This window comes from Pantherophis guttatus, chromosome 5 (assembly GCF_059756535.1).
Source record: "Pantherophis guttatus breed Tessera chromosome 5, ASM5975653v1, whole genome shotgun sequence".
In the NCBI taxonomy this organism is placed as follows: domain Eukaryota; kingdom Metazoa; phylum Chordata; class Lepidosauria; order Squamata; family Colubridae; genus Pantherophis; species Pantherophis guttatus.
In genome coordinates this window covers 107,003,651-107,031,517 of record NC_142067.1, presented here as the reverse complement: position 1 = coordinate 107,031,517, position 27,867 = coordinate 107,003,651, and the positions used below count along the sequence as shown (strand labels likewise).

General features: G+C 39.5%; 2 protein-coding genes across 19 annotated transcripts in view; one reads left to right on the top strand and one right to left on the bottom strand.

Annotated features, from left to right (window-relative positions):
• Positions 1-7,153, bottom strand: part of UGGT2 (UDP-glucose glycoprotein glucosyltransferase 2) — a 68,874-nt gene extending 61,721 nt beyond the window's left edge. For both annotated transcript variants that reach the window (XR_015734562.1, XM_087895446.1), the window contains exons 1-2: positions 6,710-7,153; positions 1,444-1,526 (exon numbers count right to left, since the gene is read on the bottom strand). Coding sequence is in view for 1 of the 2 variants with exons in the window: in XM_087895446.1 (XP_087751572.1) it covers positions 1,444-1,526; positions 6,710-6,855 (229 nt within the window). In the remaining variant the exon portion in view is untranslated. The remainder of the gene's footprint in view (positions 1-1,443; positions 1,527-6,709) is intronic.
• A 7,558-nt stretch (positions 7,154-14,711) lies between these two features.
• Positions 14,712-27,867, top strand: part of MBNL2 (muscleblind like splicing regulator 2) — a 65,281-nt gene continuing 52,125 nt past the window's right edge. For 15 of the 17 annotated variants that reach the window (XM_034417768.3, XM_034417759.3, XM_087895445.1 and 12 more), the window contains exon 1: positions 14,712-15,198. The gene's annotated coding sequence lies outside the window, so the exon portion shown is untranslated. Of the gene's footprint in view, positions 15,199-24,546; positions 24,788-27,867 lie in introns of those variants that run through there. The other 2 variants (XM_087895442.1, XM_034417661.3) reach the window with 2 other exon arrangements.

The window sequence follows — 27,867 nt, the reverse complement described above, 5'->3', positions numbered from 1 at the left end:
TCCCCACAGGCATCGGTACAGAGATAAAATTCATTTTCAACCGATGTTTTGAAATGTTTCCTTTCTATACAATCTTTGGATTGGCAAAAAGTTAAAATGAAACTGGAAAAAAGAAGCAGTTGCCTCAGAATTCTTCCTGTACTTATAGAAGTTTTCTATAACCGAGGAACATTTATTTTCAATCATACTTACTTTAATTTAGTTTTGTTCTTTGTAAAAAATATATATATGCCTTTTAACGTTTGAGTTAGATAATAAAGGCCTTAATTTTACAAGTCCTAGTATTATACCACCTGTTAAAATAGAATAAGCCACTTAAATTCTTGTTCAATGCAGGGCAACTCACTTCAACATTCTCCTTTAATGACTCTGTGCCCCATGGATCTGTCCCAATACACATTACATGCTTTGGGGTTGCTCTACATGTAAAAACCATATATATCATAATCACTAAAGATGGGTGCTGGGTTTTGTAAAATGACTGGGGCAGCTTTTACCAATGTTGTATCCTTGAGGTACATTGGAACTACATTGGTCTTCATTCCTATCCTGTAGTCCAAATAACTGGAGAAGCCTGTGCTAGGGATTATCATCAGATTAAAAGGGATATCCTTTCCAGATTTCCAGTGGAGGCATGGCAAACTAAACACATCTCAGTATAGAGAGGACATGACAACTGCAGCAAGGACCAAAAAACTGGTGAACAGATCACTTATTTGAAACCTTTCTAGACAAGGGAGATCACACACATAGGCTCTGGATCATGGTTGCTTCTTATGAAGAAATCACAGAGTTCCCCTGTGGCTTTGAGTACCAGGAAACAAAGTAGTAGTAGTAGTAGTAGCAGTAGTACTTTATTGTCATTGCACCTTGTACAACGAAATTAAATGCCATCTTCAATGTACATTATACATAAAACAAAAAAACACACACACAATCCCTACCCTGCACCCTGTTTTGGGCCTAGCAGGCCTCCCTGAAGCCTCCAGAGGCTGGAAACAGCCTGTTTCCGGACTTCGGTAAGCCCATTTTTCACCCTCCCAGAGCCTCCACACAAGCCCTGTACTTACCTGGTATCCAAAACGGGCCATGTGGAGACTCCTGGGAGGGGAGGGGCAGCATGGGCATGAACGCACGTCTCTCGCATGCACGGGAGACCCAAAAATCAGCTGGGAGATGGGACACAAACGCACATGCGCGGTGAAGCTGCTCTAGGGTGACGGCTCACGTGCCCGCAGAAATGGCTCCGTGTGCCACCTGTGGCACACGTGCCATAGGTTCGCCATCATGGGTATAGATGCTGCTGCTTGTGCAGAGAGTTGGATTATATGACCTCCAGGGTTCCTTCCAACTCTGTTATTCTTTGTTGTATGTTCCATATTGAAATACAGCTTTAAATTATATAGCCATTCATTTAAAGATTTGACAATCTATATTGCTTACCTCCTTTTTGATATATTGTTAGTTCTTTCACCGTTTCCAAAAACTGCCAGAATTTCTCATTGCTTTCTTCTGCTATGAATTCACTGTTAAAATATATATTTAAAAAATTAATATAGCTCATAACAGATACATTTTTAAAAATTTAAATATTTATAAAAAATGTACAGTAATCCTTGACATATGACAGATCACTTAACAACTGTGTGAAGTTACGACAGACCTCCCACCTCCAAAAAGGTACTTGGTACTACCTGGTTCCGAAGTTCTGACAGCTGCCTCTCTCCTGCAATCATGTGACCGTATTTTGGACACTTGGCTATCTGCTCACATTTATGGCCATTTGCCATTGTCGCATGATTGCAATTTACTACTTTTTTTGGTCAAAAACTGGCTTTTACTTCAGTTTTCTGCAAAAATGCTTCATATCAAACAATGCAGCATTCATTTAACAATTACTACAAAAAAGTTATAAAATCTGATCCGATCACATGAGGACCATTTTACGACTGTCATAATGTGTCATTGTAAAGTAGTAGTAGTAGTAGTAGTAGTAGTAGTACTTTGTCATTGCACCTTGTACAACGAAATTAAACGCCATCTTCAATGTACATTATACATAAAACAAAAACACACACACACGACCCCTACCCTGCACCCTGTTTTGGGCCTAGCAGGCCTCCCTGAAGCCTCCAGAGGATGGAAACAGCCTGTTTCCGGACTTCAGTAGGCCCATTTTTCACCCTCCCAGAGCCTCCGCACAATCCCTGTACTTACCGGGCATCCAAAACAGGCCATGTGGAGACTCCTGGGAGGGGAAGGGCAGCATGGGCATGCACGCATGTCTCTCGCATGCACAGGAGACCCAAAAATCAGCTGGCAGATGGGACATACACGCACATGCGCGATGAAGCTGATCTAGGGCGATGGCTCACGTGTCCGCAGAAATGGCTCCGTGTGCCACCTGTGGCACGCGTGCCAAAGGTTCGTCGGCACGGGTGGCCATTTGCCATGGTTGCATGATTGCAATTTACTACTTTTTTTGTCAAAAACTGGCTTTTACTTCAGTTTTCTGCAAAAATGCTTCATATCAAACAATGCAGCATTCATTTAACAATTACCACAAAAAAGTTATAAAATCTGATCCGATCACATGAGGACCATTTTACGACCGTCATAATGTGTCATTGTAATGGGCAGGTTCCATTATGGTGGTATGTCGGTGACTATACATAATCTACCACTGGTTTTGAAAGAAAAAATAAAATGTTTATTTTGTAAGTCAAAATACCTCATTAAATTTTCAAAATTCGAAATACCTTACAACTATACAGCTTTGTTTAGAATGGTTTCTATACTACAGGCTAATAATTCAAGTCAAAGAGCTGAAAAAATATATATGTAACTGTACTGTACTGAAGTCAAAAGAATTTAAAGCAAATAGATCAATGATTCTATAAAATGCATCTTGATAGTTTTCAGTAATTTCAATTCTACTTGAAATTAATAGCTATGTGACAAAATATGCTTAGGATTATTCTGCGAAGACCTCTATTAGAGTCTTTATAGAAGTGCAATTACTGAGTCTAATAATATACACCCTCATAAAAATAATTCAGAATCATAACATTCAGCTGGCCGAGAACCCACTAGACAATATAAACTGGGCTGATGAATACTACAATATGAGAAGTATGTAATTTCTACATTCTTTCACACATACAATATTCATAACATTTGAGACTACTGAATATAGACTGCTAACAGAGACTTGGAATCAAACTCCGCACATTTTACATATACAGAGATTTCATTGGATGTTAATTGGATAAAATCCATACGATAACATTTTAATTCACAAAATAATTCTTTTTTCTGCCTCTAATATCTATTTCTATCTTTCACTGTTAAATGTATATTAAGAGTATAAACATCTTTGCACAGAATTAATTGGTTCACACATAGCCATAACGCGAATCGTTTGACTTTGACTCAGCATGTTGTATGAATTTGGCTAATTGTAATTTATTCATTATACCTTGAATAATAAATAACTGATGAATGCGATTTGTATATCTAGCCAACAATTGGTCATACTAACTCAATATGTCTCCATATTACACTATTTATTTCAGTGTTTAACTTATTCTGTATCCAATCCAAAGTGGATGGGGACCTGTACTCTTTCAAATATGGCTGAATTATAGTCTTTTGCATCAATCATAATTGTCTATATTAGCTGAGCTGATAAAAGCTCAGCTCATTTCTTCTGTTTATCCTACATCAATAGCACAAACTCCAAAATTAAATGATCAACTGGATTTTTATGATTTATTTTATTGAAAATATAGCAACTTACGCATTATTAACAGAAGCAAACTTTTTAACCAATGTCGAACTTGTTAAAAGAATCTCAGAGGACAGCTAGCTGACTTGTTTATTTCTAAGACATAGCTTGCATCTATTTTGAGGGCAGTGGAAGGAACAACAAGCTGCCAAACTGTACACCACTGATTGCTAGCCAATACATCATCTGAGCATTAGAGAATATTTCTCAACTATACAGTATCAAGTATTTTTTCACTCTTCATGGCAGGAGTAGGATTACTTTATACATGGTTGAATGCATAAACATTTGTGTGCATACCCATATTTATGTAAAGTAGCAAAAGGCAACATCATGTAAAGAACCAACATCAAAGCACCAACTTTTGATATATATGTCTTGAAAAATGAAGGGTTTTTTCCTAGCATTCTGTTACCTTATAATGCCTTCCACGTGTGTGTTATAGTGTAATTTCTATCAACATATCTGTTCATTATACTGGCTAAGAATTCTGGGAGTTCATCATATCCAGAGAACATTACTGGAAAAGAAGTCCTAAGATATTGGAATCAGATTCATAGGATAAGATATCTACAGCAACGGGAGGGGGGGGAGGTTTCATTAAAAAAGGTGAAACATGCATTACGATATCATGACACAAGCTCTGTGGAGTATGTACTTGTATGTACAATATAGGCACATTTGGATTATATTGTTCCATTACATGTTTCATCGTTTGCCTGTTTTCTCAGTAGATATCATGTCCCAGGATCATTTGAATTCCACAAATATTAACAATTTTTCCCCCATTACAGGACCTGTTAAAACAGCACCCACTCACCAATTTACTCTCTCTTCCTTTTGGAAATAGCAAAATGGAGATTAAAATAAGCATACTGAATGAAGGTTGAAAATAGAAAAACTAATTAGTCATAGTATTTAATTAGCAGCTTGCAACTTCAAACCTCTTATTTTGAAATAATCTTCCTAAAATTTCAGGGATATATCCTGGAATAGGTCCCCAAAATAGGCGTACAATGCAACAAATAAAGACAATACAACAGGTATATCTGCTGACAAACAATCCATTGTATTTATTTGGTTTTTTATTCCACCTTCTTCTTCAAGTAGCTCAAGAATGATCTTATAAGAGACCTGCTGAAATAGGTTGGAATGAAAGTATTTTAGCTCCAAGCATCCAATAAATTTCCATCATCAAATGTAATCCAAAATCAGATCTTAACACACTCTTTCCTTGCTTGCTCAATTTCATGTTTTGTTAGGATAGTTGCAGAAGGTATCCTATTCATGTTGTGTACTGGTAATCACTGCTAGATTTGGGCAAGGGAGCCGCATTCGTGTTTCTACTGTAATTATGGGATCATTGTATAATTTCTGTCAGTCTCTCTCAGCCTGACCTAACTCATGAGGTCGTTGCAGAGATAGGCTAGGAGGAGACCCATGGAGGGAAACAAATTGGTCATTACATGTTTGATGTCTTTGCCTACATGATGTGAATAATATTCCATATGTCCCTTGTGTCATGATGCAACTGATGAAAACTATCCAGTTTGCATGATGTCATTGTATCTTGTGTGTGGTTGCTAAATAATGTAAGTGTTCTTGACTTCTCCAGGCAAAGGTGGTCTTTGACTTACAACCACAATTAAGCCCAAATTTCCATTACTAAGCAAGACAGTCATTAAGTGAGTTTCATCTCATTTTTCATCTCACTCTTTCTTGCCACCGTTGTTAGGCGAATTGCTGCAATTGTTAATTTAGGTTGTTAAGTGAGTCCGCCTTCCCCAATGGTAATCAGATGGTAATCAGATGACGCCGGGGGACCCTGCAACTGGCATAAATACATGCCAGTTGCCAACCGTCCAAATTCTGATCACATGATCACAGAGATACCGCAAAGGGAGGTATGGAATAGGAATAGGAATAGGAATAGGAATAGGAATAGGAATAGGAATAGGAATAGGAATAGGAATAGGAATAGGAATAGGAATAGGAATAGGAATAGGAATAGGCAGTGGTGGGATTCAGCCAGTTCGCTCCACTTCGGGAGAACCGGTTGTTAACCTTCTGAGCAGTTTGGTGAACTGGTTGTTGGAAGAAATCATTAGGGCAGAGAACCGGTTGTTAAATTTTTGAGTGTATTGTGAGCCGCCCTGGGTCTTCGGAGAGGGGAGGCATATAAATTGAATAAATAAAATAAATAAATAAATAAAATAAATAAATTATTTGAATCCCACCACTAGGAATAGGAATAGGAATAGGAATAGGAATAGGAATAGGAATAGGGAGTGGAGTGGAGTGGAGTGGAGTGGAGTGGAATGGAATGGAATGGAATAGAATAGAATAGAATAGAATAGAATAGAATAGAATTCTTTATTGGCCAAGTGTGATCACACACACAGGGAATTTGTCTTTGGTGCATAAGCTCTCAGTGTACATAAAAGATATAAGTGATAAATCATGATCATAGTCATCATAAATACATTCATCATGAATCATAAGCTACAACACTTAGTGACAGTCAATAGGATACTAAATAAGCAATCCACATGTAAAAAAACCGGCCTTAAGTCACTTTTTTCAGTGTCGCTGTCACTGTAAACGGTTATAAGTCGAAGAGCCCCGGTAATTGCAACCATAAATATCCTGCATCTCAGCTTTTGAGGTCTACAAGCTTCTTTCATCCATTCACACACAAGGCGCTCAGCACCAACACATCTGGGAGGCCGTTTCCTAGAGAAGGTTGTGCAACGGTTTTCACACGCTTGCTGGACCAACTCTTTTCCTACCGATTTGGGGAAGAGGCTAGAGCGCCCGGGGGGGCGGGGGGGCACCCGACCTGATGCCCACCCACCGCGGAGGAAGCTTTTCTCGGGAAGAGCACTCAGCATTTCTGGCACTGACCCGTCTCCACGCACCCACCTGGCCTCCAGAAGCAGCGGGGTCGCCGGCCACTTGGCCGCCAGCCGGGCAGTCACCGCCTTGCGCGGGGCGCTTTCTGCGCCTCGCCGCCCTGCACTAAGGAAGAGCATCCCGGTCACAAAAAGCGGCACCAGTCCGGCCACCATCCCGTCGTGTTTTTTTTGCCTTTGCCCAAAAAAAAAAAAAAAAAAAAAGGTGGGGGGGAGGAATCGCCCGAAGTGGCTGCCACGCAAAGCTTCAGCCCCGCTATGTCTCTCTCTCTTTCTCGCTCGCTCGCTCTCTCGCCAGCCAATCCCTTTTGCTCATTCCCGGCTTTCCCGCCTCCTTCGGCCCAGCCTTCGGGTCTCGCGGTTCCCATTGGAACTTTGCCTTGGACCAATCGGCGACGAACGCAACAGCGGCGGCGGCGGCGGCGGCCCGGGGAGCTCGCCAGAGACTGAAGGTAGCGCGCGAGGAGGGGAGGGGCCTAAGGAGCAAGCAGGGGCGGGGGGGGGGCGCGGAAGGGGGTGGTCCTACCGGGATTTACGCTTCGGAATGGGGGGGAGGGGCGCGCTTTAGGGCAGGAGATTTGCTTGCAATTTGGAAGTTGCGTGTAGAGGTTGACTTGATATTTCCTGTTCTTCCCCTCCCTCCTTTGCCTGTGTCCTTTTTTTTTTCTCAGACTCTCAGTACATTTTTTTTTTTTTAAATTTGATTTATATGCCGCCCTTCTCCGGAGACTCAGGGCGGCTTACAATGCGTTAAGCAATAGCCTTCATACTTTTGTATATTTATACAAAGTCAGCTTATTGCCCCCACAAACTGGGTCCTCAATTTACCTACCTTAGAAAGGATGGAAGGCTGAGTCAACCTTGAGCCTGGGGAGATTCGAACCCTGCAGTAATTGCAGACTGCTGGAGTTAAATTACAATGCATTTGTCTGCTGAGCTATCCAGGCTCCTAAGCACCTTGTCCCAAAGGTGCTTTTTCAGCAGGCAACTGGACTTCCTTGTTTTTTCTTTGAAGAGGTTTCGCTTCTTATCCAAGAAGGTTCTTCAGCTCTGACAGGATAGTGGGGAATGGAAGAATTTATATTCCTTGCAGACAGGTGGACATTTGCATCAGTGGTGGGTTTCAAAAAATGTTTACTACCGGTTCTGTGGGTGTGGCTTGGTGGGTGTGGCATGGCTTGGTGGGCATGGCAGGGGAAGGATACTGTAAAATCTCCATTCCCACCCCACTCCAGGAGAAGGTTACTGCAAAATCCTCATTTCCTCCCAATCAGCTGGGACTTGGGAGGCAGAGAATAGATGGGGGCGAGGCCAGTCAGAATTTTTACTACCAATTCTCCAAACTACTCAAAATTTCCACTACCGGTTCTACAGAACTGGTCAGAACCTGCTGAAACCCACCTCTGATTTGCATCCTTTTAGAAGGTTGTTGAAACACTAGGGAGGTATATCTGTGTCCTCAGGGACACCTGAGTAGTGCTCCTGATTCCTGTAGTCTGCAATTTTTTTCCTCTGGAAATCCATTCACACTCCCACACCATTCAAAGGGTGTTCATCCCAAATTGTACAGCTAAAAGTCTGTAGAGAAAGTCTACAGTAAATTGCTAGCCTGCTCTTTCACTACATCTGGGCCTGAGTGAACCCCAAGGATTCATCAGGCAAGGATAATGCACACCTCAAATGACTTTTAAGAGCCACTTAATTGTATGATCTGGAGTGACAGCCCCAGTTTCAGCCCCTATATTATGAGATGTCCCAGTTTTTCTCCATTCCTGGTTAACATTGTGTGAAACTGCCAGGAGGGGTCATCGTTACTGCCCCAGTGAAAATAGCAATATTGCTGATGCCCTGTCTCGGTAGTATAAAAATACAAAATGTCAATAATAAAAATTAAATCTATGGAAGATTATTGACAATACCTTTTAAATTAATTCTGTATTGCTGTTTTTGCAGTCACATACAAAATAAGAGTCATTTCCTCACTGGTGATTTAAATGTTTTCAAAAAAAAAAATCAACTAATCATTATTGTAGCAAAGTAATAATCATGAGGAAAAGCTTTTATATCACTTCACCAATTCTAAGAAAACTAGTTACTAATTGGGAGACAGATAAAAGAAAATAAAATATAAACAAATCTTTTAAATGATGAAGCCACACACACCCATTTTTATATTTGAACTTTTAAATGAACGTTTTGATGAAACATTCAATTTCTGATGAGAAAATGGTCAACATCATCCAGTGGATGATGAAAGGTCCTGCAAGAACAGACATTGTGTTAAGGCCGAAGAGGCTGAATATTCAGCCTAAATTGTAGAAGCTTCAGATTGCATGGCAACTCAGTGGCTATATTCGCATATCATGCTAAACTAGGGAATGGGCAGAATTAGGGTATTGTGCACATACTATCATCTAAGGTAAAGGTTTCCCTGCCCAATCGTGTCCGACTCAGGGGTGAGTGGGTGCTCATCTCCACTTTTTAACCAAAGGAGCCAGCATTGTCTGAAGTCATTTCTGTGGTGACTGTGAACAGCATGACTATACACCGAGGAGCACAGAACACTGTCACCTTCCCACTGAAATGGTACCTATTTATCTGCTCACATTTGCATCTTTTCAAACTGCTAGGTGGACAGGAGATGGGACGAGTAAGGGAGCATTTAACCGCTGAGCCATCACACCCCTACTTATCATCTAGCCAGCAGTAAAATTGAAGCTGATTAGTTTTCACTAATTTGTTTCAGCCTAAACAAATTTATTTAAATTACATTGATTCCCATGCTTTACTTTTAAACAACTGGATTGTATTATTCATACTCAAGGTTTTGACAAACAAAGATGAAAAATATTCTGGCTCAACTTTTTAAAAATAAATTCTACTTCTAGTTATTTCCACTTCATCTCAAAGGAGTCGGCCACCTTGATCCTATGTGCCTTGATAACTGCTATAACATATTAAGGAACTACTGCAGCAGCTACAGGTGAGAAGAAGAAGGTTTTCCAGGATGTGCCTGTTTTTACTAGTCTTATTATTATCAATGTTTTATAACAATTGATGAATAATAGAAAAATTTGAATGGGAAAAATAGTATCATCATTAAAAAATCATTTGATTTAAAAAGGATAGGGCTTTTTTAAATAAAAGGCTGCAGTCCTATGTATTTTTATTAAGCACACAAATATTTTAGTCGGGCCTTCTGCTAAGGAACAGTGATAGCACTTCATGGCATATCAGATCCCTAGCTCAAACACACAACTGCTGCTTGTTATCAACTTACTGTACAATGATGGAGAATTACAAGGTTCAGTATGTATATATTCTGAGAACTGCAGGGACTTGTCCAAGCAGTGTCCGAGAATCAGACAAAATTGAACAGGAGGAAAAAAAGGATTTGTATGTTTGTTTTCTAAATCCCCAATCTAGCAAGTTAACATAATTTTTAATTCAGTTTGAATAAATTACTGATACTCAGTTTGCTTTGATTCTGTTTATTATTTCTGTAACTGAAAACAGATTGTAATGAAAATAATATCTGAATTATTGTTATGTAGTTTGAGGGAATTATTTAGAATATAGGACATAAAGATAAATTATGGCTTGAACAGTAGCAGAATTAAAATACTTGAATTTTATGAGTATAAAGAATACTGTAAGAAGCTGATGTGGATATATTTTTATCAAGCATCTGTCTCATCTCTTCATTCTTTCCCTTCTTCTCTTTGTTGAAAGAAGGAGGGAAAACTGAAAATGAGAACATTCTGTTCCCAAGAATATCTCCATGCCCACTATTTGAACTCTAAAATCTCTTGAATAGGGAGAACAAGCTAGTCAATAAAAGGGATATGAATTATTTAGCAACTGGGAGAGATTCTGCCAGAAGAAACACTATGTGCTTGAAGTAGCTAAGATTTTGATAAACTTAAAACACTATCTCATGTTCAAAAGGTTATAGAAAAACAAAGAATTTAAAACAAAGACAATATCTAGTTGGCTCATTACATTCCTAACATGTATTTATCAATCTACAAAAAAGAAATGCATTGGGCCTGGTGGCTCAGCAGACTGATAGCATTGTGATTTAACACCAGCTGTCTGTAATTACTGTAAGTTCAAATCTCACCAGGCTCAAGGTTGACTCAGCCTTCCATCCTTTCTAAGGTAGGTAAATTGAGGACCCAGTTTGTGGGGGCAATAAGCTGACTTTGTATAAATATACAAAAGTATGAAGGCTATTGCTTAGCGCATTGTAAGCCGCCCTGAGTCTCCAGAGAAGGGCGGCATATAAATCAAATTAAAAAAAACAACAACAAAGCAGTAAAGTGGAAAGAAGAAGTCTTCAACCCAGCTTCACCATGGACTTGAACACCATCAGTAAATCTGTCTCAGTTTTGAAAGGCACTTGGTGGCTTTATACCACCCTACACTTCTGGTGTTATCACATTCTTTTTGAGATTACCCAACTCTAGGATTAATAGCTTTTGTCAAAGCTGTAAGTAACTGTTAGTCAAGAGAATGAATGAATGAATGAATGAATGAATGAATGAATGAATGAATGAATGAATGAATGAATACTAAGAGATAGGAAATACTAGTATTATCGAGAAAAAAAATTGTCAGTCTGAACAGAAAGTTTTGAAGCCTCTTATTTAGATAAACCAATAAGCACCCTGGATAGGGCATTCAGTTTATAAAAGGAATCCATTGATTTACCAGGAATACCATTAATAGATTTATTAATGCACCTATCTATCTGTATTTATCAATCTACAAAAAGGGAGAAATGCATCTAGGAAATTATAGGCCAACTTGACATCAATATTAGTGAAAATTCTGGAAAAGATAATCAAGTGGAGGATTTGTGACCACTTGAAATGAACAAAGTGATTACTAGAAGCCAGCATGAGTTTGTTAAAAATAGATCATGCCACACAAACTTTATACCCTTCTTTGATAGTGACAGAATTAGTGGACAACTGAAATGCTGTGGACATAGTATATCTAGACTTCAGTAAGGTACTTGACAAAGTAGACTATAACTTACTTCTTGATTAGATGGAAGAATGTGGAATAGACAGTACCACCACCAGATGGATTTACAAGTGGCTAACCAACCTCACCCAGCATGTAGTCCTTAATAGAACTACAGCTATAGGGAGAGACGCATACAGTGGGGTACCTCAAGGCTCTGTCTTGGGTCCACTCCTCTTTAACATCTTCATAAATGATCTAGATGAGGGGATAGAAGGGGAAGTCATATTTACCTATGACATCAAGCTGCGAGAGAGTGGGGAATTGCTAACCCTTTGGAAGATAAGACTCAAGATTCAGAAGGATCTTGACAGTCTTAAGCATCAGGTCCTATCCAACAAGATGTAGTTTGGTGATATGAAAAGAAAGGTCCTGCACTTAGGCAGGAAAAACCAAAAGCATAGACACCAATTAGGTGGTGCCTGGCTCAATAGTAATAAATGTGGAAAACAATCTACTGTAGGTGTCCTAGTGGACCATTATTTCAAAATATTAGGCAGCAATGTGCTGCAGCTGCCAAAAAAGCCCCTGGGCTGCATCAACAGAAAGTTAGCATCAAGATCACAAAAAGTGATATTACCGCTTTATACTGCATTGGTGAAGGCACACTTGGAATATTGCACACATTTCTGGTCACCATAATACAAAAAAGATGCTGAGACCCTAGAAAGTGTGCAGAAATTAGAACAAAGATGATAAAGGGACTGGAGGGTAAATGGTATGAGAACGGTTGAGGGAGCTAGGTATGCCTAGCCTATTGAAGAGAAGGATTAGAAGAGACATGATAACTGACTTCCAGCACTTGAGGGGCTGTCACAGACAAGAAGGGAACACAAGCACCAGAGGGCAGAACAAGAAGTATAGGGTAGAAGCTTATACAGATTCAACCTAGAATGAAGGCGAAATTTTCTGATAGTGAGAACAATTAACCAATGGAATAGCTCACCTCCCAGAATGGTGGGTGCTCCATCACTGGAAGTTTTCAAAAATAAGACTGCACAAACTATTTCACCAGGATGATGTAAGGTCTCCTGCCTTGATTTTGGGGGGGGAGGTGGACGGCTAGAAGAAATCCAAAGTCCCTTTCAGACATATGATTCTATGTTCAATATACCATATTCAGTACTTTCAGAGATTTATAAAATGTGATCAAATTAAGAATAATTTTACGATTTATGTAAAATTACGGATTTACGATTTTGTTATAAAGATAACAAGGAAGGTGTCCTTGTGTTTAAACTATTAACTATATCAAGCTTTTTTTTTTTTTTGCTGGAAATTCCCCCTTCCCAAATTCTGAGATATAGTCATACCCATTTTGCATTTGATGTGGCAACTGAAGAGAGAGATGGATTTGCAGAAATCTGGTTACTAAGAAACCTTCTCCATTCCACCACAGTCAGTGTACAGAATAATTTTGTCCAATGTTACAAATGAATTCATCAATGAATTAATCAATTGCTTATTATGGAGACAAGGTTAACCTAGGGCATTTTGCAATTCAAAGAAAGGCAGGACGTAAAGTGAAATTTGGTTATAAGAGTGAAATAATACGGGGTCAGCCTAGAGAATCTCTGAAGGACCCCTGTGACTTGAGAAACTTGCAGAGTTCAAAAAGTTAAACCGCAGAATTAACACACTTTCTACAGTTGGAGAGTTCAAGAAGTCAAACCGCAGAGGTACTATGTTAAAATGCAGAACTAACCCACATGGAGCTTCCTGCCTAAAGCAATAGGGGAGGGGGGCTAGCTAAAGAGGCAGATCTAAGATACTTCCTGTTTTTCGTTCTATAAAGATACGTGTCTTAAAGAAGGACTTTTGTTCAGGATGTAAAACAGAATGCATGTCTGAACCTTTTGGCCAAAATAAAAAAGCTATTTCTGATCTCGAAATTCATCTCTGTTGTTTTTCTGCAACAAAAGTATAAGCAGCAAGTGTTAGGTTATAAAAATTGTGAATTACAATAATAAATGTTTGCATCCTTTCCTTGAGCTCAGGATCAGCTGCTTTCCTCTGCCTAATTATAGGATTTGTTTTTGATGGCCTTCTGCAACCCTTGTAGGACTGGCAGAGCAAGAGTAAACAGCTGGACTTAATTCACCAATTTGTGTTTGTCATTCAAAGCAACAAAGCTTGGGTAGCATCATCTGCTGAAGGGGTGGCTCTGAATTCCTCTAAATTGAATTTTATTTCCCCCTTGATATGGGGAAACTGATCGTTGTTGTTTCAAGGAAAAAATCTTGTTGTCGTCTTAAAAAGCAATAAAAATAGGAGCGGGCAGAGAAGGAACGACATAAGCATTACACACTGTGATGATCTTGATATTTATTATTCAGTATGTATCTCTGCAAAATGGTGGGTGATTTGACTTGCTTTTCATTTCCAGTTAATAAAAATGTGAAATGCACCCCTGCACACTAAAAAGACAAGAAGGAACCAACAAATGTTTCGCATTTTTATGTCTTTGCAAGATGCATCCTTGGCCTTCATTTTCAAGCATATGTATGTACTTCATGGGTTTATATGTATGTTTCTTGGATGGAGTCATTAACAACTTGCTACTTATCTTCCGTCTGAGGGGTCCTTGGTGCTCTCTGAGCTTGTTTTCTTGCAGAGGTTTCATTACTCAAATTAGGCAGCACTGATGATATTATCTTGTTTGGGTAATGAAATCTCTGCAAGAAAACAAGCAAGGGCTCCCTCTTGTAAACCCTTGAGCTACAAATATTCTCCTTAATTAGTATCTTCCATCTACTTGACCACTAACATTGAACATAAGCGAAAGAGGACATACAGAGGATGCATCTGTCTGATTTTCAACCACCACTTTCCTAGTATTTTTGGCTTTTTACACCTCCCTTTTGGTCGGCCTACTTCCATCTGTAAAGCTGTGTGTTTATTCGGAAGAGAATCCGAATACGCTTCGTTTGGCTGAATGGGCTAAACCCCCTCTCGCAGGGTTATGCTCTGCCCCAAAATCCAAAGGCGGCGGCCCATTATTTTCGCCAACATGAAGCTTCGTCGTTCATTCTCCCCTTCCTGTCACGATTGCTAAAATCCTTCTGGCGTTCCACAAGTCCCACTACTAAACCACTTCGGACGCCCGTGGGGAGAAGTCCGCTCCGCCACGAAGGGGAGGGGAGAATTCAACGCGCCAGGGACGAAGCGCAGAACACGGCCTCTCCCTAGCGGTGCCAGGCGGGCAGCCGTCTCCGGTTCACGCCGCAGCGCGTCTCGTGGGCGGCCTCAAATCATGGAGGCTGCGGTTCCGTGAAGAGGAGGAGCAGGAGGGAGGCGGCACGGTTGCCTCAGCTCAGCCCTTCCAGAGAGAGAGAGAGAGAGAGAGAGGGCCTGCTTCAGCCGGTCCCGAGCTTGCTGCCTCCGCCACTCCGAGAGAGCGCGGACGAGTTGTTGCGGTTCGCGCCAGACCCCCTCCCAAGCGCCGCGGCCGCTCGGTTTCTTTCGCAGGTGAGGGGCGAACGTGGGCAGGCCTGAGGGCGAGGTGCCCGTTAGCTTTCCTCGGAAACCAGGAGTGTTGGCGAAGGGCAGGCGCACCGGGGCTTCGAGCCCCGGGGATATCTATATGTATATATATGGGACCAGGTGTGGGTGGCGGTTTGCTGAGAGGACGCGGGCTTTTTTGGGTGGGTGGGTGGATGGCGGGGAGGCGGCATCCAGCACCGGCGTTGTGAGTGCTTTTGCCGGGCGGGAAGACCATGTTGTGTGTGTGTGTGTGTGTGTGTGTGTTGTTTGTGTGCATTGCTAGGCCAGCGCTCCACGGATACTATGGAAATGGTTTGCAGGTTCCGTGCGTAATCGAGGCGGCGAAGGCGAGCGGCGTTGCCGGGCGTCGAGGCTGCTTTCATCTTTGGCGCTCGTGTCGAAGCTTGCGTGGAGGAGCGAGCCCGTCAGGATAGTTCGCGCCAAGGTGCCGCTGCAGCCGCTGGTTCCTTCTTAGTTGAACCGCTGGCCGGCTGAAAGCCTGACGATTTGGGGGGGGGGGTGTGTCCGGTTTTGGAAGGCTGTCTGGGAGGCGGTAGAATCGAGCGTTGCGGCCCTTTCCCCATTCCGGCTAGTCCGAGCTCTTTTTCTGTAAAATTGCGTAGCAAAGCAAACAGATATTATTAATATCAAAGCAAACAAAACATTATCAGAAGATGCATATGCAGACTTAGAAACAACTACAGGTAGTCCTCGATTTACGACCACAAGCGAGCCCAAAAATTCTGCTGCTAAGGGAAACATTGGTTAAGTGATTTTTTTTTTGCCCCGTTTTACGACTTTGCTTGCCACACTTGTTAAGTGAATCACTGCAGTTGTTAAGTTAGTAACCCGGTTGCTAAGTGAATCTGGCTTCCCCATGGACTTTGCTTGTCAGGAGGTCGCAAAAGGGGATTACGGGACCCTGATACACCGCAACCAGTCATAAATATGGGTCGGTTGCCAAGCGTCTGAATTTTGATCACGTGGCCGAGGGATGCTGCAACGTCATAAGTGTGAAAAATGATCCTAAGCCCCTTTTTCCAGGGCCCTTTGAACGGTCACTAAATGAACTGTTGCAAGTCGAGGACTATGTGCACATTAAAATTCCACAATGATCTCCGCTACAGATGGTCCTCAACTTACAATAGTACATTTAGTGACCATTCAAAGTTACAACGGCACTGAAAAGCGTGATTTACAACTGTTTTTCACAGTTACACCCTTTGAAGCATCCCCATGATCATGTGATCAAAATTCAGATGCTTGGCAACGGTTTCATACTTACGGAGAAACCAGATTTACTTAACAACCGTGTTACCAACTGAACAACTGCAGTGATTCACTGAACAACTGTGGCAGGAAAGGCCGTAAAATGGGGCAAAAGTCACAACAAATGTCTCACTTAGCAACAGAAATTTTGGGCTCAATTGTGGTCATAAGTTGAGGACTACCTGTATTTATAGGAATTGTTATATGCAATTTTTGGCTACAACCCAAAAATTGTATATAATTTGCAGAGCCTTTCTTCCCAATCTGGTCCACGCTGTGCAAGGCCCTCTTGTAGCTTTATCAACCTTGATTAGATTAAAAACAGAGAAGGAATTGCTGTCAGTACACAAGCTCTTCCATATGGAAATGTTTGCTGTTTGTCATCCCCCATCCCTTCATTTGTTGAATAGTATATGCAATCTTAAACAGGAAAAGGCTTTATGCCCACTTCTTTTAAATATATAGTTTTAGTGGATTTGTACACTGCCCAGAATACTGTTGGGTGATTTAGAAATGTGACTGTTGTTCTGTTGTGGATAGTTCTACTACGGCTATTAACTGCTCAGAACATGTGGAAAGAAAGAATTACTTGTGGTTCAGCGCTGATTCATTATTTTGTTAATTCAGCATTTGGCAACTTTAATAAGAGAACTAAAGTTTGCTTTTATACATAATTTATTCCTGCAACGAAGAGAGTTTGTCTGTGGAATGTTTTTTTGCACCCAAGTGGTTTCTTTAATGTAGGCCTACATATTCAGGAAATATGTGTCCTTGAAATGATTTGAAAGAAAGCATGGAAGCACTGATGCACAAGAACATTTTACCCATGAAGCTGAACAGAGGAGATAGAGGTTTTTTTTTCTAAAACTCTATTTGAAATTCATAAAATCCTAATAATGTGCTATAGCCTATTTCGAAAGAAACATGTCTGTGAAAATGCAAAGAAGGCAGTGATCCAATACATAAAGGTAAAGGTAAAGGTTCCCCTCGCACATATCTGCTAGTCATTCCTGACTCTAGGGGGCGGTGCTCATCTCCCTTTCAAAGCCGAAGAACCAGCACTGTCCAAAGACGTCTCCATGGTCATGTGGCCAGCATGACTAAATGCCAAAGGCGCACAGAACGCTGTTACCTTCCCACCAAAGGTGGTCCCTATTTTTCTACTTGCATTTTTTATGTGCTTTTGAACTGCGAAGTTGGCAGAAGCTGGGACAAGTATTGGGCGCTCACCCCGTTACGCAGCACTAGGGATTCGAACCGCTGAACTGCCGACAAGTTCAGCGTCTTAGCCACTGAGCCACCGTGTCCCTTAGTATACATAAAAGAGTAACCCTATTGAAGGCAGTGTCATTTTTCATTAAACATTAGCTCCATTGTTTAAAATTATCTCTTACAATCACATTAATTTTAGAGGGGGGGTCCATGAGCTTGGAGTTTTTTTACAATCATTTCATTAGCCATTATTCGAACTGATGATGTTACTTAGTCTGGGTATTGGAAGATCTGCAAGAAAACAACCAAGCTTAGAAAGCACCAAGGACCGGGATGAGAGAACTCACTGTGGTCAACTCGCCATGGGACAGTTCTTCACAACCAACTCACCAAAGGACAACTTGCCACAGAACAATTCAACAATTCCATTTAAATATTTAAAATAATTACATAATTATTTTAATTTTTGTCATTCACATTTCATTTTGTCCCTCCTTTTGCATTCTTTTTAAAATGATTCTATTCCATTTCTTTGATATTAGTGTAACTCTTTGTGTCACAGTGAGTTAGCTACAGCGAGCTGGCCATGGCAAGTTGGCTGTGTCGAGTTGTTCTCCTTTATTGGTAATTAATTTTAGTTTTATTTCTGAATTCCATAACAAAGTTTCCCATGTAGCAATTGGAGATAGATACACATTCTCACATTGCAAGAGGAATTGGAAAATGGAGCATGGCATCTGAAATACAATGTAAAATGTGCTGAAATATTTGCGATGAAAATATGCTGTCAGAATATGACTTTTTCCATTAGATCACATTTTCTCTCTTGTAAGACAGATATGTTTTTATCCAAGCTGAATCGTGTTGCTTGCATAGAGTCAGTCTGCAATGACACAGCAAATGTATTAAGGTTTATCAATAAATAAGTAGTAGGGGGGTACAAACTAATTCTCTCTGCAAACAGAGACCATCAGAAAACTATAAATTTTGTGGTTAATTTAGTGTACTCTCCAACTTGGGACTCAGTCTTGTTCCTCCTAGAACGGGGTGTCAAACTCGATTTCATTTGAGGGCTGCATCAGGGTTGTGTTTGACCTTGGGGGAGGGGTGCAGGAAGCATAGCCAGCTTGATGTCACTCATGTCAGTGGCGCCTATGGTGACCCAAGCACTTTTCCAGGGAAAACAGGCTCCCGAGCTCTGTTTTCGGCTGTGACAGCCTCCTGCCAGCAAAAATGGAGCTCAGGAGGGCTGCTCGAGCTCCATTTTTGCTGGCAGAGGCACTGCAGGCCGATCCTTTGCTGTTTCCAGGGTGGCCCTATGGGCCAGATCTACGCACCCCAAGGCTGGATCTGGCCCCTGAGCCTTGAGTTTGACATCCCTGTCCTAGAACAAACTAGCAAAACATAGTTTGTCTTTTTTTTTTTTAATTAACCACTGGCATTCATGGGAGTTGCTAGTTGCTTGTTCATTAATAAGTTTTAATAAGATTTACTGTATCATGCAAAGCGATACATATTCTTTTCCTGCCAAATCTTTCATTAAAACTTATATCTGCAAAGACATTGTATTCTCTACATCGATACACTGTTACATGAAAAAGAAGGTAGCCATCAACCAACAAAATCCTTTACTGATTTTCATGTTTTGTTCTGCTCCTCCGAGCTTGTATAACTGAGCGATGCAGAATGCTAAAGACTCAAGGTTATCTTTTTGATATTTTTCAATTCACGTTCTAATGATATTCCTTGAAAATAAATCAGATTGGTTTCAGTGCACCTCACTTCAGTTTGCATATTTAACTGTTTCTTTGTATTGTCTATTGTATTATTGTACATTAATATCCTCTCATTGGAATTAAAATTTGCTTTCTGAACTGTAGTACAAGGATTTCCATTCTAGTAGCTCTAATACCCATACTTATAAATATAATTCATTGTAATCTCCTTCTTTGGGCACACCAAGTGCCTTGATACTTGGATATTATTTATATTTCAAAGTTAATCCTAAGAAATTGAAACAAACTGAATATTTTGTCTTCTGTGGTACAGTGACTTAACTCTTCCTAAAACTTGCTCACTGGCCTTCAACAGCACTGGGCCACAGTTATAGTGATGGCAGTGAATCTTATCTCGCCCACTGTCAAATTGTACAAAGCACAGACCAGGGCTGATTAAGAAGATGGTGAGTATCTGTTCATATCTAGAAGTTGTTTCTTCCACAGTTCTAAGATCTAACTATCCTGGAATAAAGCATTCTTATTTTGACTAATAACAAATTGTTTTGAATACAGAATACAAGTTTAATACTCTGTATTTGATAGTAGTAAGATTATTGAAAAAACATATGGGAGAGGTGGCTCCATTGAACCTAGCAAGATTAATTCAAGACCTTGTAGACACACTTAAATAGTTCAAGTATAATGGAACTTCAGCCAGGTACAGTTATTCAATCTGTAATTAATGTAATAGTTTTACATTATGGAGAGAGAATTTTGTTTATTTTGTTTATTTTAGTTTTCACTTACTGGTATGATTTTGATATAAGTGAATCTGTTTTCCCATTTTTCTGAACAAAACCAGATTTTACTTCTTCACCTCCAAAATTCAGGCTTTCCTCCAATCATTTTCACCATAATCTTCCATTTCTGGTGGTAGCTAACTTTACTAATATTAATTAGGGGTAATGAAAAAAGCAGCTACCAGATTGTGAATTTCTTCCACAAGAGATTTACATAGCATAAATATTGTGGATACCTTGGACAGGAGTTTTAGTTTATAGATAGGAACATTGTGAATATCTTGGATAAGAATTTTAGTTTAGCTTATGCCATTTTCAGATTTTTTTCCCCCTGACTTCTTCATCTTGTTTTCTAAGATCTTGTGTACTTTCTTATTATGTTCCCTTCTGAAAATGTCCATTATGTTAAAAGAGCAAAGTGTTTTTTGAGTTGAGCTCAGTGCTTGGTGATTTCATATCTTAGCAACAATATGGAAATAGTTTACCATTGCCTTCTACTGGGTTGTTAATTAGTTTTACAATCTACCTACACTTATAATTTTAGATTGATGGTTTTCCAGCAAAGAAGTAACAAGTTCCAATGCCAGTTAACTTTCTGAGATAAGCCAGTGTCTGCTTACTGTTGACAATTAACTAGGCAAACCCATCATTGGCATTTTGACAGAGTTATAGATATACATACATATGTGTGGGTCTTACCAAGGCATTATAAAGTGGCATCAACATTTCACATGATCTTGATTCTATCCCTCTGTTAATGCAGCCTAGGACTGCATTGGCTTTTTTGGCAGCTACAGCACAAAAAAAAGCCAATGCAGTTAGATTGTTGCATTTTATTTTTTATTTATATATACATTTTATATTTTATACAATGCAGAGCAGATTGTTACAGTTTATTTTTTTATATTTTTTTTGTCATATTTTAGGAAAGTAGTTGTTGTTCATTGGTTTGTTTGTATACAAGGCTTGTATCTTACACTTAACACCAAAAAACTAAAAAACTTATAATTGACTTCAGGAGGAAGAGAGATGTACATTTACCATTGTACATAAATGGTGAGGAGATGGAGAGGGTTGGTTGTTTTAAATTTCTGGGCATTTATATCTCAAAGGATCTCTCATGGACTATGAATGTTAACATGCTTGTGAAGAAGGCATAGAAGAGGCTGTACTTCCTGACAATGCTCAGGAAGATAAATTTATCTCAGCATCTACTTCCTACTATTGCAGCACCATTGAGAGTGTCCTGACATACGGCATTCTTGCATGGCATAGGAGCAGCTCTGCAGCGGACAAAAAAGCGAGGGTGACTATGTCTTATTGGAATTCAATATAGTGCAATATAGCTGAAAAACAAAAACAAGAAATCCAAGAAGAAGCCAGCATGGTGGCACAAATATCTCTCTGATAAGCTGAAAGACAAAAAACCCCACACAAATACATAAAATGGAAAGACAGGCATTTAACTAAGACAGAATATCAGCAGAGAGACCAAATCTGCAAAGATGAAGTCAAGAAAGAAAAGGCTCAGAATGAATTAAGACTTTTAACAAAAATGAAAGATAATAAAAAAGTTTCTTTCAACATACAAATAACAAGAATAAAGTCAAGGAAACAGTCGGTCCACTAAGGAGAGAAGGTGGCAAGGAAGTAACAGGCAGTAGAGAGAAAGCAGAGCTGCTTAACTCCTTCTTTGCATCAGTCTTTATGGAAAAAGAAATTACAACCCAACCTACCAAAACATAACCTTAAAGACAGACTAGAAATAAAAATTAAAATAAGCAAGAAAATGGTAAGAAAATACCTGTTTGATCTTGATGAATAAAAATCACCAGGACCTGATGGATTATATCTTAGAGGTGTGAAAGAGCTGGCAGATGTTATCTCAGAATCATTGTAGTACATCTTTCAAAAATCCTGGAGCCCCAGGGAATTACTTGAGGATTGGAAAAAAGCTGAGGTGGTTCCCATCTTCAAAAAAAGGCAGATAAAAAACAGACCCAGGAAACTACAGACCAATAGAAGGGGAACTCATCAAATTTGAGGATGACACTAAGCTGGCAGGGATATCCAACCCTCCTCCCCAGAAGACAATCTCAGGATCCAAATGGATCTTGAGAGAATTGAATAATGTGTCCTATCCAACAAAATGAAATTTAATGTGGAGAAAAGCAAGGTTTTACACTTAGGCAAGAAAAATCAAAAGTACAAATACTGATTAGGTGAAACCTGTCTCAAAAACAGCAACTGTGAGACGGACCTTGGAGTTCTAGTTGACAATCACTTAAACGTGAGCCAGCAGTGTGCGGTAGCAGCCAAAAAAGCTAATACAATCCTTAGTTGCATAAACAGAGGTATAGCATTAAAACCATGTGAAATATTAGTACTGCTTTATAAAACCTAATAAGACCACACCTGGAATACTGCATCCAGTTTTGGTCACCACATTATAAAAAAGATATTGGGACTTTGGAAAAAGTGCAATGAAGAGCAACTAAGATGATTAAGGGCCTGGAGACTAAAACACATGAAGAACATTTGGAGGATTTGGGTTTGGTTCGTCTAGAGAAAAGAAGTACTAGGGTTGGCATGATAGCAGTTTCCCAGTATCTGAGAGGTTGCCACAAAGAGAAGGGCATCAACTTATCTTCCAAAGCACCAAAGGGCAAGACAAGCACAATGGATGGAAACTAATCAAGGAGTGAAGCAACCTGGAATTAAGGAGAAACTTCCTAACAGTGAGGACAATTAACCAGTGGAACAGCTTGCCCTCAGAAGTTGTGGATGCTTCATTGCTGGAGGTTTTTAAGAAGAGTCTGGACAGCCACTTGTCTGAAATGGTATAGGGCCGTGATGCCGAACCTATGGCACGCGTGCCACAGGTGGCACGCGTATCCATATTGGTGGGCATGCGAGCTCAGCTCCGGCGTGTGCCAGCTGATTTTGGGCCTTCTGGGCCCACCAGAAGTAGGGAAACAGGGTATTTCCTGACTCCGGTGGGACCGGAAGTTGGCAAATGGGCCGTTTTCGGCCTCCAGAGGACCTCAGAGGGTGGGGAAGGCTGTTTTCACCCTCCCCAGACTCCTAGAGACGCTCTGGAGCCTGGGGACAGCAAAAAACGGGCATTCTGGGCCATCGCATGCCGGGAGCGGGGGGGGGGTCACATGCACATGCACTCCTGGCACGCGATGGCAAATAGGTTAGCCATCACTGGTATTGGGTCTCCTGCTTAAGCAGAGGGTTGGACTAGAAGACCTCCCAGGTCCCTTCCAACTCTATTCTGATTAAATTGATTAATAGTCTTCTGGAAGGCCAGGAGGCAGAGTAAGACCTTATCTCCAATGGGAGCATATTCTGGAGGGCAGGGGCCCCAGCAGAAAAGCAGAAATTATTTGGCAGATGGGATCTGAAATAGGCCTCTTTCGCTGGAGTGAGTGGGATGCGTAATCCCATTAGGTTGAGACAACTCAAGTTCCTGATATTTTGAGGTGGGGATAGTAAAAATAAAAACATACAATAAGCCCTAAATAGGCACATAGAGGTTAAACATTAGTTAAAAATATAGTACGAAAAACATTTACAAATAATAGAATAATGATTAAGTATGGTTTTTAAGAATTGCTGGAAATTAATGTTATGCTGAACATTAATATGAGACAGGCACTTTGTAGCTCTCTGGGCTTTTTTAATATTCCTAGGGCCAAATCTAATTTTAAATATTATCAGAATTCCTTTTAACATGTTGCATAGTAGTAAAAAAAAAAAAAAAGGAAAAATATGTTTTAATATATATACCAAAATGAAGTGGAACTTAATTATCTGGCATTCCAAAGTCACATGATCTGTCTCAGAAGTATTTCTCTAAAAGTTAAAAGTTATTACACTTGGATTAATTGGATTAAGTTGCATGAACAAATCTCAGCAGAGGATCAGAGCATCCTTTCTTCATAATCATTTACTGCAGAGTAAACATTTAAGTGCCAGAAGAAATGCTTATCAACAAAAAGATAGTCCAATTTTAAAATCTAATCTATTTCCTTTAATATGTATGTATTTTCTGTGTAACTGTCAAATCTGATAAATCAATGCTTTAGCACTTGGGTCCCCCCCCTCCCCACTTACATTTCTGTTCATTACTGGTATCATTTGTCTTCTTCAAAGCACCATTTTCAAGGGGAAGGGATATTTCTGTTTATTGGTACAGATACTCTGTTTCTGCATATTAGTAAGTTCTCCTGCCTTGTCAGTCACTGCCTTCCAATCAGTTGCTAAGACCAGCAGAGCGCCCAAGCTTTCACCTAATTGGCTACAGACTGTATTTTGGGAGGAATTTTGCTAGAAGGAAGGGCTGCAGTCTTTCACCAGCTCGCTCCAGGCCGTCTTTGCTTCATCATCATCTAAAGGGAAATCCCCAGATAAGGCATAAAGCTAGAGGAGGGAGAAAATAAGCATGATAATTATTCCACGGAAATTTACGCATCATCAGGGATGATGCAATTGAAAAGATATGGCTACTCCTACATTAGGGGATTTTGCTTGCTTCATGGGAGTGCCGATTAGACAGAGCTACAAAAGGTAGGTAGGAGGTTGATTAAAAAATATATATTACTGAATATTTATAGTTTGCTGCACTATGCTGCACATCACATCTGTTACTTGGTGCAAGGATTTAGAGAAATATTTCTCCTAAGAACAGAGAAATCTCTATGTGAGAGTTAATTCATGTCAAAGCAATTTAAACTGTTCAGTGTAGTGCTCCTAGAAAATAAACCTTTTATTTTTTCTAATAGCATTTACAGAAATATTTTTAATTTTCTTTTAGGTATTGCATTTCTACATGAACGTTGAACAGTGTCTTTTGTTTTTCTCACTTAAAACTTGAGTCAATTTGTCTGGATTTTTTTCCTCCAGAAAACATTGACAATCTGTATATAAAGTTGCATAAAGAAAATATTAAGTAAACACAGGTGAATGCAGAATGCGTGTTTTGAATATTTGTTCTTAAGATTCAATATCTCAGAGGCATAAAGATGCTAAGGATCAATGCTGATTTATAATAGTAGCTTTATGCTAATAGGAACACCAATACAGTAAAACAGAAGGCATAAATTTAAGAACTGAATATGTTTGGGTTACAATTTCACCATGATTTTCATAGATTTCAGATTGCTTTATGGAAAAACATGTCCGTTTTTACATGTTCATCTTTAACCAATCCAGAGTTATGGCAGATTTAAGTGAGAAATAATGTTACCTGATAATTTATGAATAGTATTATCTGCTCTGTCTTTTATTCCCTATAATAGAAGTGTTGATAGAAATAGAGCTGCTGGATAAATACATGACTTTGTGATAACTTCCAAATCCTGATTACTAATCCTTCCCAGAGTGCATTTGACCATAAAGCAATGATTTTTTTATTCTTTGTAAAATGTGGTAGACGCAAATATGAAGAATAAGGAATCGGGTCAAAAATCTAACTTACAGTATTGGGAAAAACAGATTGCAAATAATTTAACCTTATTACTATAACCTTTTGCCTTATAGTAATATAAATGCAGCCTAAGGATATTTGTAGGTTGCATTTGCATAATTTTATTAAGTTATGAGCAGAATTAGAGTTTTGTGTAAATACCACATAGTCCATTCATCAATGAGTCAGAGGAGGATTGTTTTAACTTTGAACAGCCCCAGGATTGGATTGGCTAATCAGATCTTCCCTGTGATAAGTTAAAAATGGGTTATCTCAATCATTCTGGATATGTTTCAGATTCAAAACAACCCGCTGTTTGATATTTAAATGAGTTACTGACATAGCTTCCAAAATAGTCAAAACAATTTTTTAAATCAAGATAACGTTGGGCTTTAAACAAAGTGTTTTAACTTAATATGTTTAACATCCAAAATATGTTAGACATCCCTAGATAATAGAAAAATATGTACTATTTACTTATAGATCTAAGAATAATTTGCTAGAAACTTTGAATAGTTCATATATTTTTTTTGCTAACAAGGGATGTATCTGTTGTTGGGAAATCAATATATCTCCTGTCCTGTATTGCACTGAATTAATAATATAACCACATCTAAAGTAAGACATTGTGCTACATTGATTTCTAAAAAGAGAAGTTATTATATATTTTAAATATTCATTGCAATTGGTTAAATCTAAAATAATTGATGGAATCATCCCTGTGGGTTGGTCTTTTACTTATATATTAGGCAATAATTTCTGCTTATATTTTATTTATTTATTTTTTATTTTATTTTGAATTTGTATACCGCCCTTCTCCCTGAGGACTCAGGGCGGTGAACAGCCAAGTAAAAACATCAAATACAAATATTAAAATACAGTTAAAATATACATATATAAATTTGGCCCCATTGATTAAAAACAATAAACAAAACACTTAAAAACACTTAAAAAAATTAGGCCAGCCCGGCTTGCTGGAAAAGGAAGGTTTTAAGGGCACGGCGGAAGGCACCGAGGTCTTGGATTCTCCTTATCTCTGGAGGCAATTGATTCCAGAGGGTAGGTGCCCCCACAGAGAAGGCCCTCCCCCTGGGGGTCACCAGCCTGCACTGTTTGGCTGATGGCACCCCGAGGAGGCCCTCTCTGTGGGAGCGCACGGGTCGATGGGAGGTCGTCGGTGGCAGCAGGCGGTCTCGAAGATAGCTAGGCCCTAGGCCCTTATACTGGTTATACCTTCAATTTAAAGTTCTTAAATCTGTTTTTTATTCTTTTTATTAAATTCCATTTAGTAATGTGATTCATGAATGTAAATAGATTTCATGACTTTGTGAATGGCATTGATATAGTCATATATTTTGAAACTAGCTTTTTGATATTGTTCCATTGCTAATTATTGTTAAATTTTATTTCTTCAATTTGAATCTTAACATCCAATTTTAAATATTTTAAATAGGTTTTCTTTAGCTGTTGTTCCATTTCCTATATTTATAGACTAGGGGGAATAGCCAATACTTTAGAAGATTGGCTCAAGATCCAGAAATATCTCAACAGACTTGAACACTGGATCTAAGACAGAAATGCAATTCAGGGGCAAGAAAAGGAAACACAATTGCACAAGTTATAGAGGGAGTCCTCAACTAAAATCATTTATTCAGCAGCCCAGGGCCTTCCCTGCCCCTAAGCCACCCCATGCTCTGCATAATAGCTACAGTGGGGAGAGCCAGGATTGCATGGATTCTGTATTTAATGATAGCAACAACTTAATGACCATAATTCTGGACTCAGTTCTGGTCATAATTCAAGGATTACCTATAGGTGGTACCTGACTCAACATTAGTAACTATGAGAGTTACTAATAGACAACCACTTAAGAATGAGCCAGAGTGTACTGCAAGTTGCCAAAAAAGCCAACACAGTCCTAGGCTGCATAAAAAGAGCAATAGTATCAAGATCACGTGAAATATTATTACCTCTATAAATTTTCTTGGTAAGACCACTCCTGGAATATTGTTCTGATCACCATGATACAAAAAAGATGTTGAGATTCTAGAAAAAAATGCAAAGAACAGCAACAAAGGTGATTGGGGTCTGGAGCCTAAAACATATGATGGATGGTTATAGGAACTGAGCATGTCTAGTCTAATGAAGAGACGAAATAGGGGTGTCATGGTAGCAGTCTACC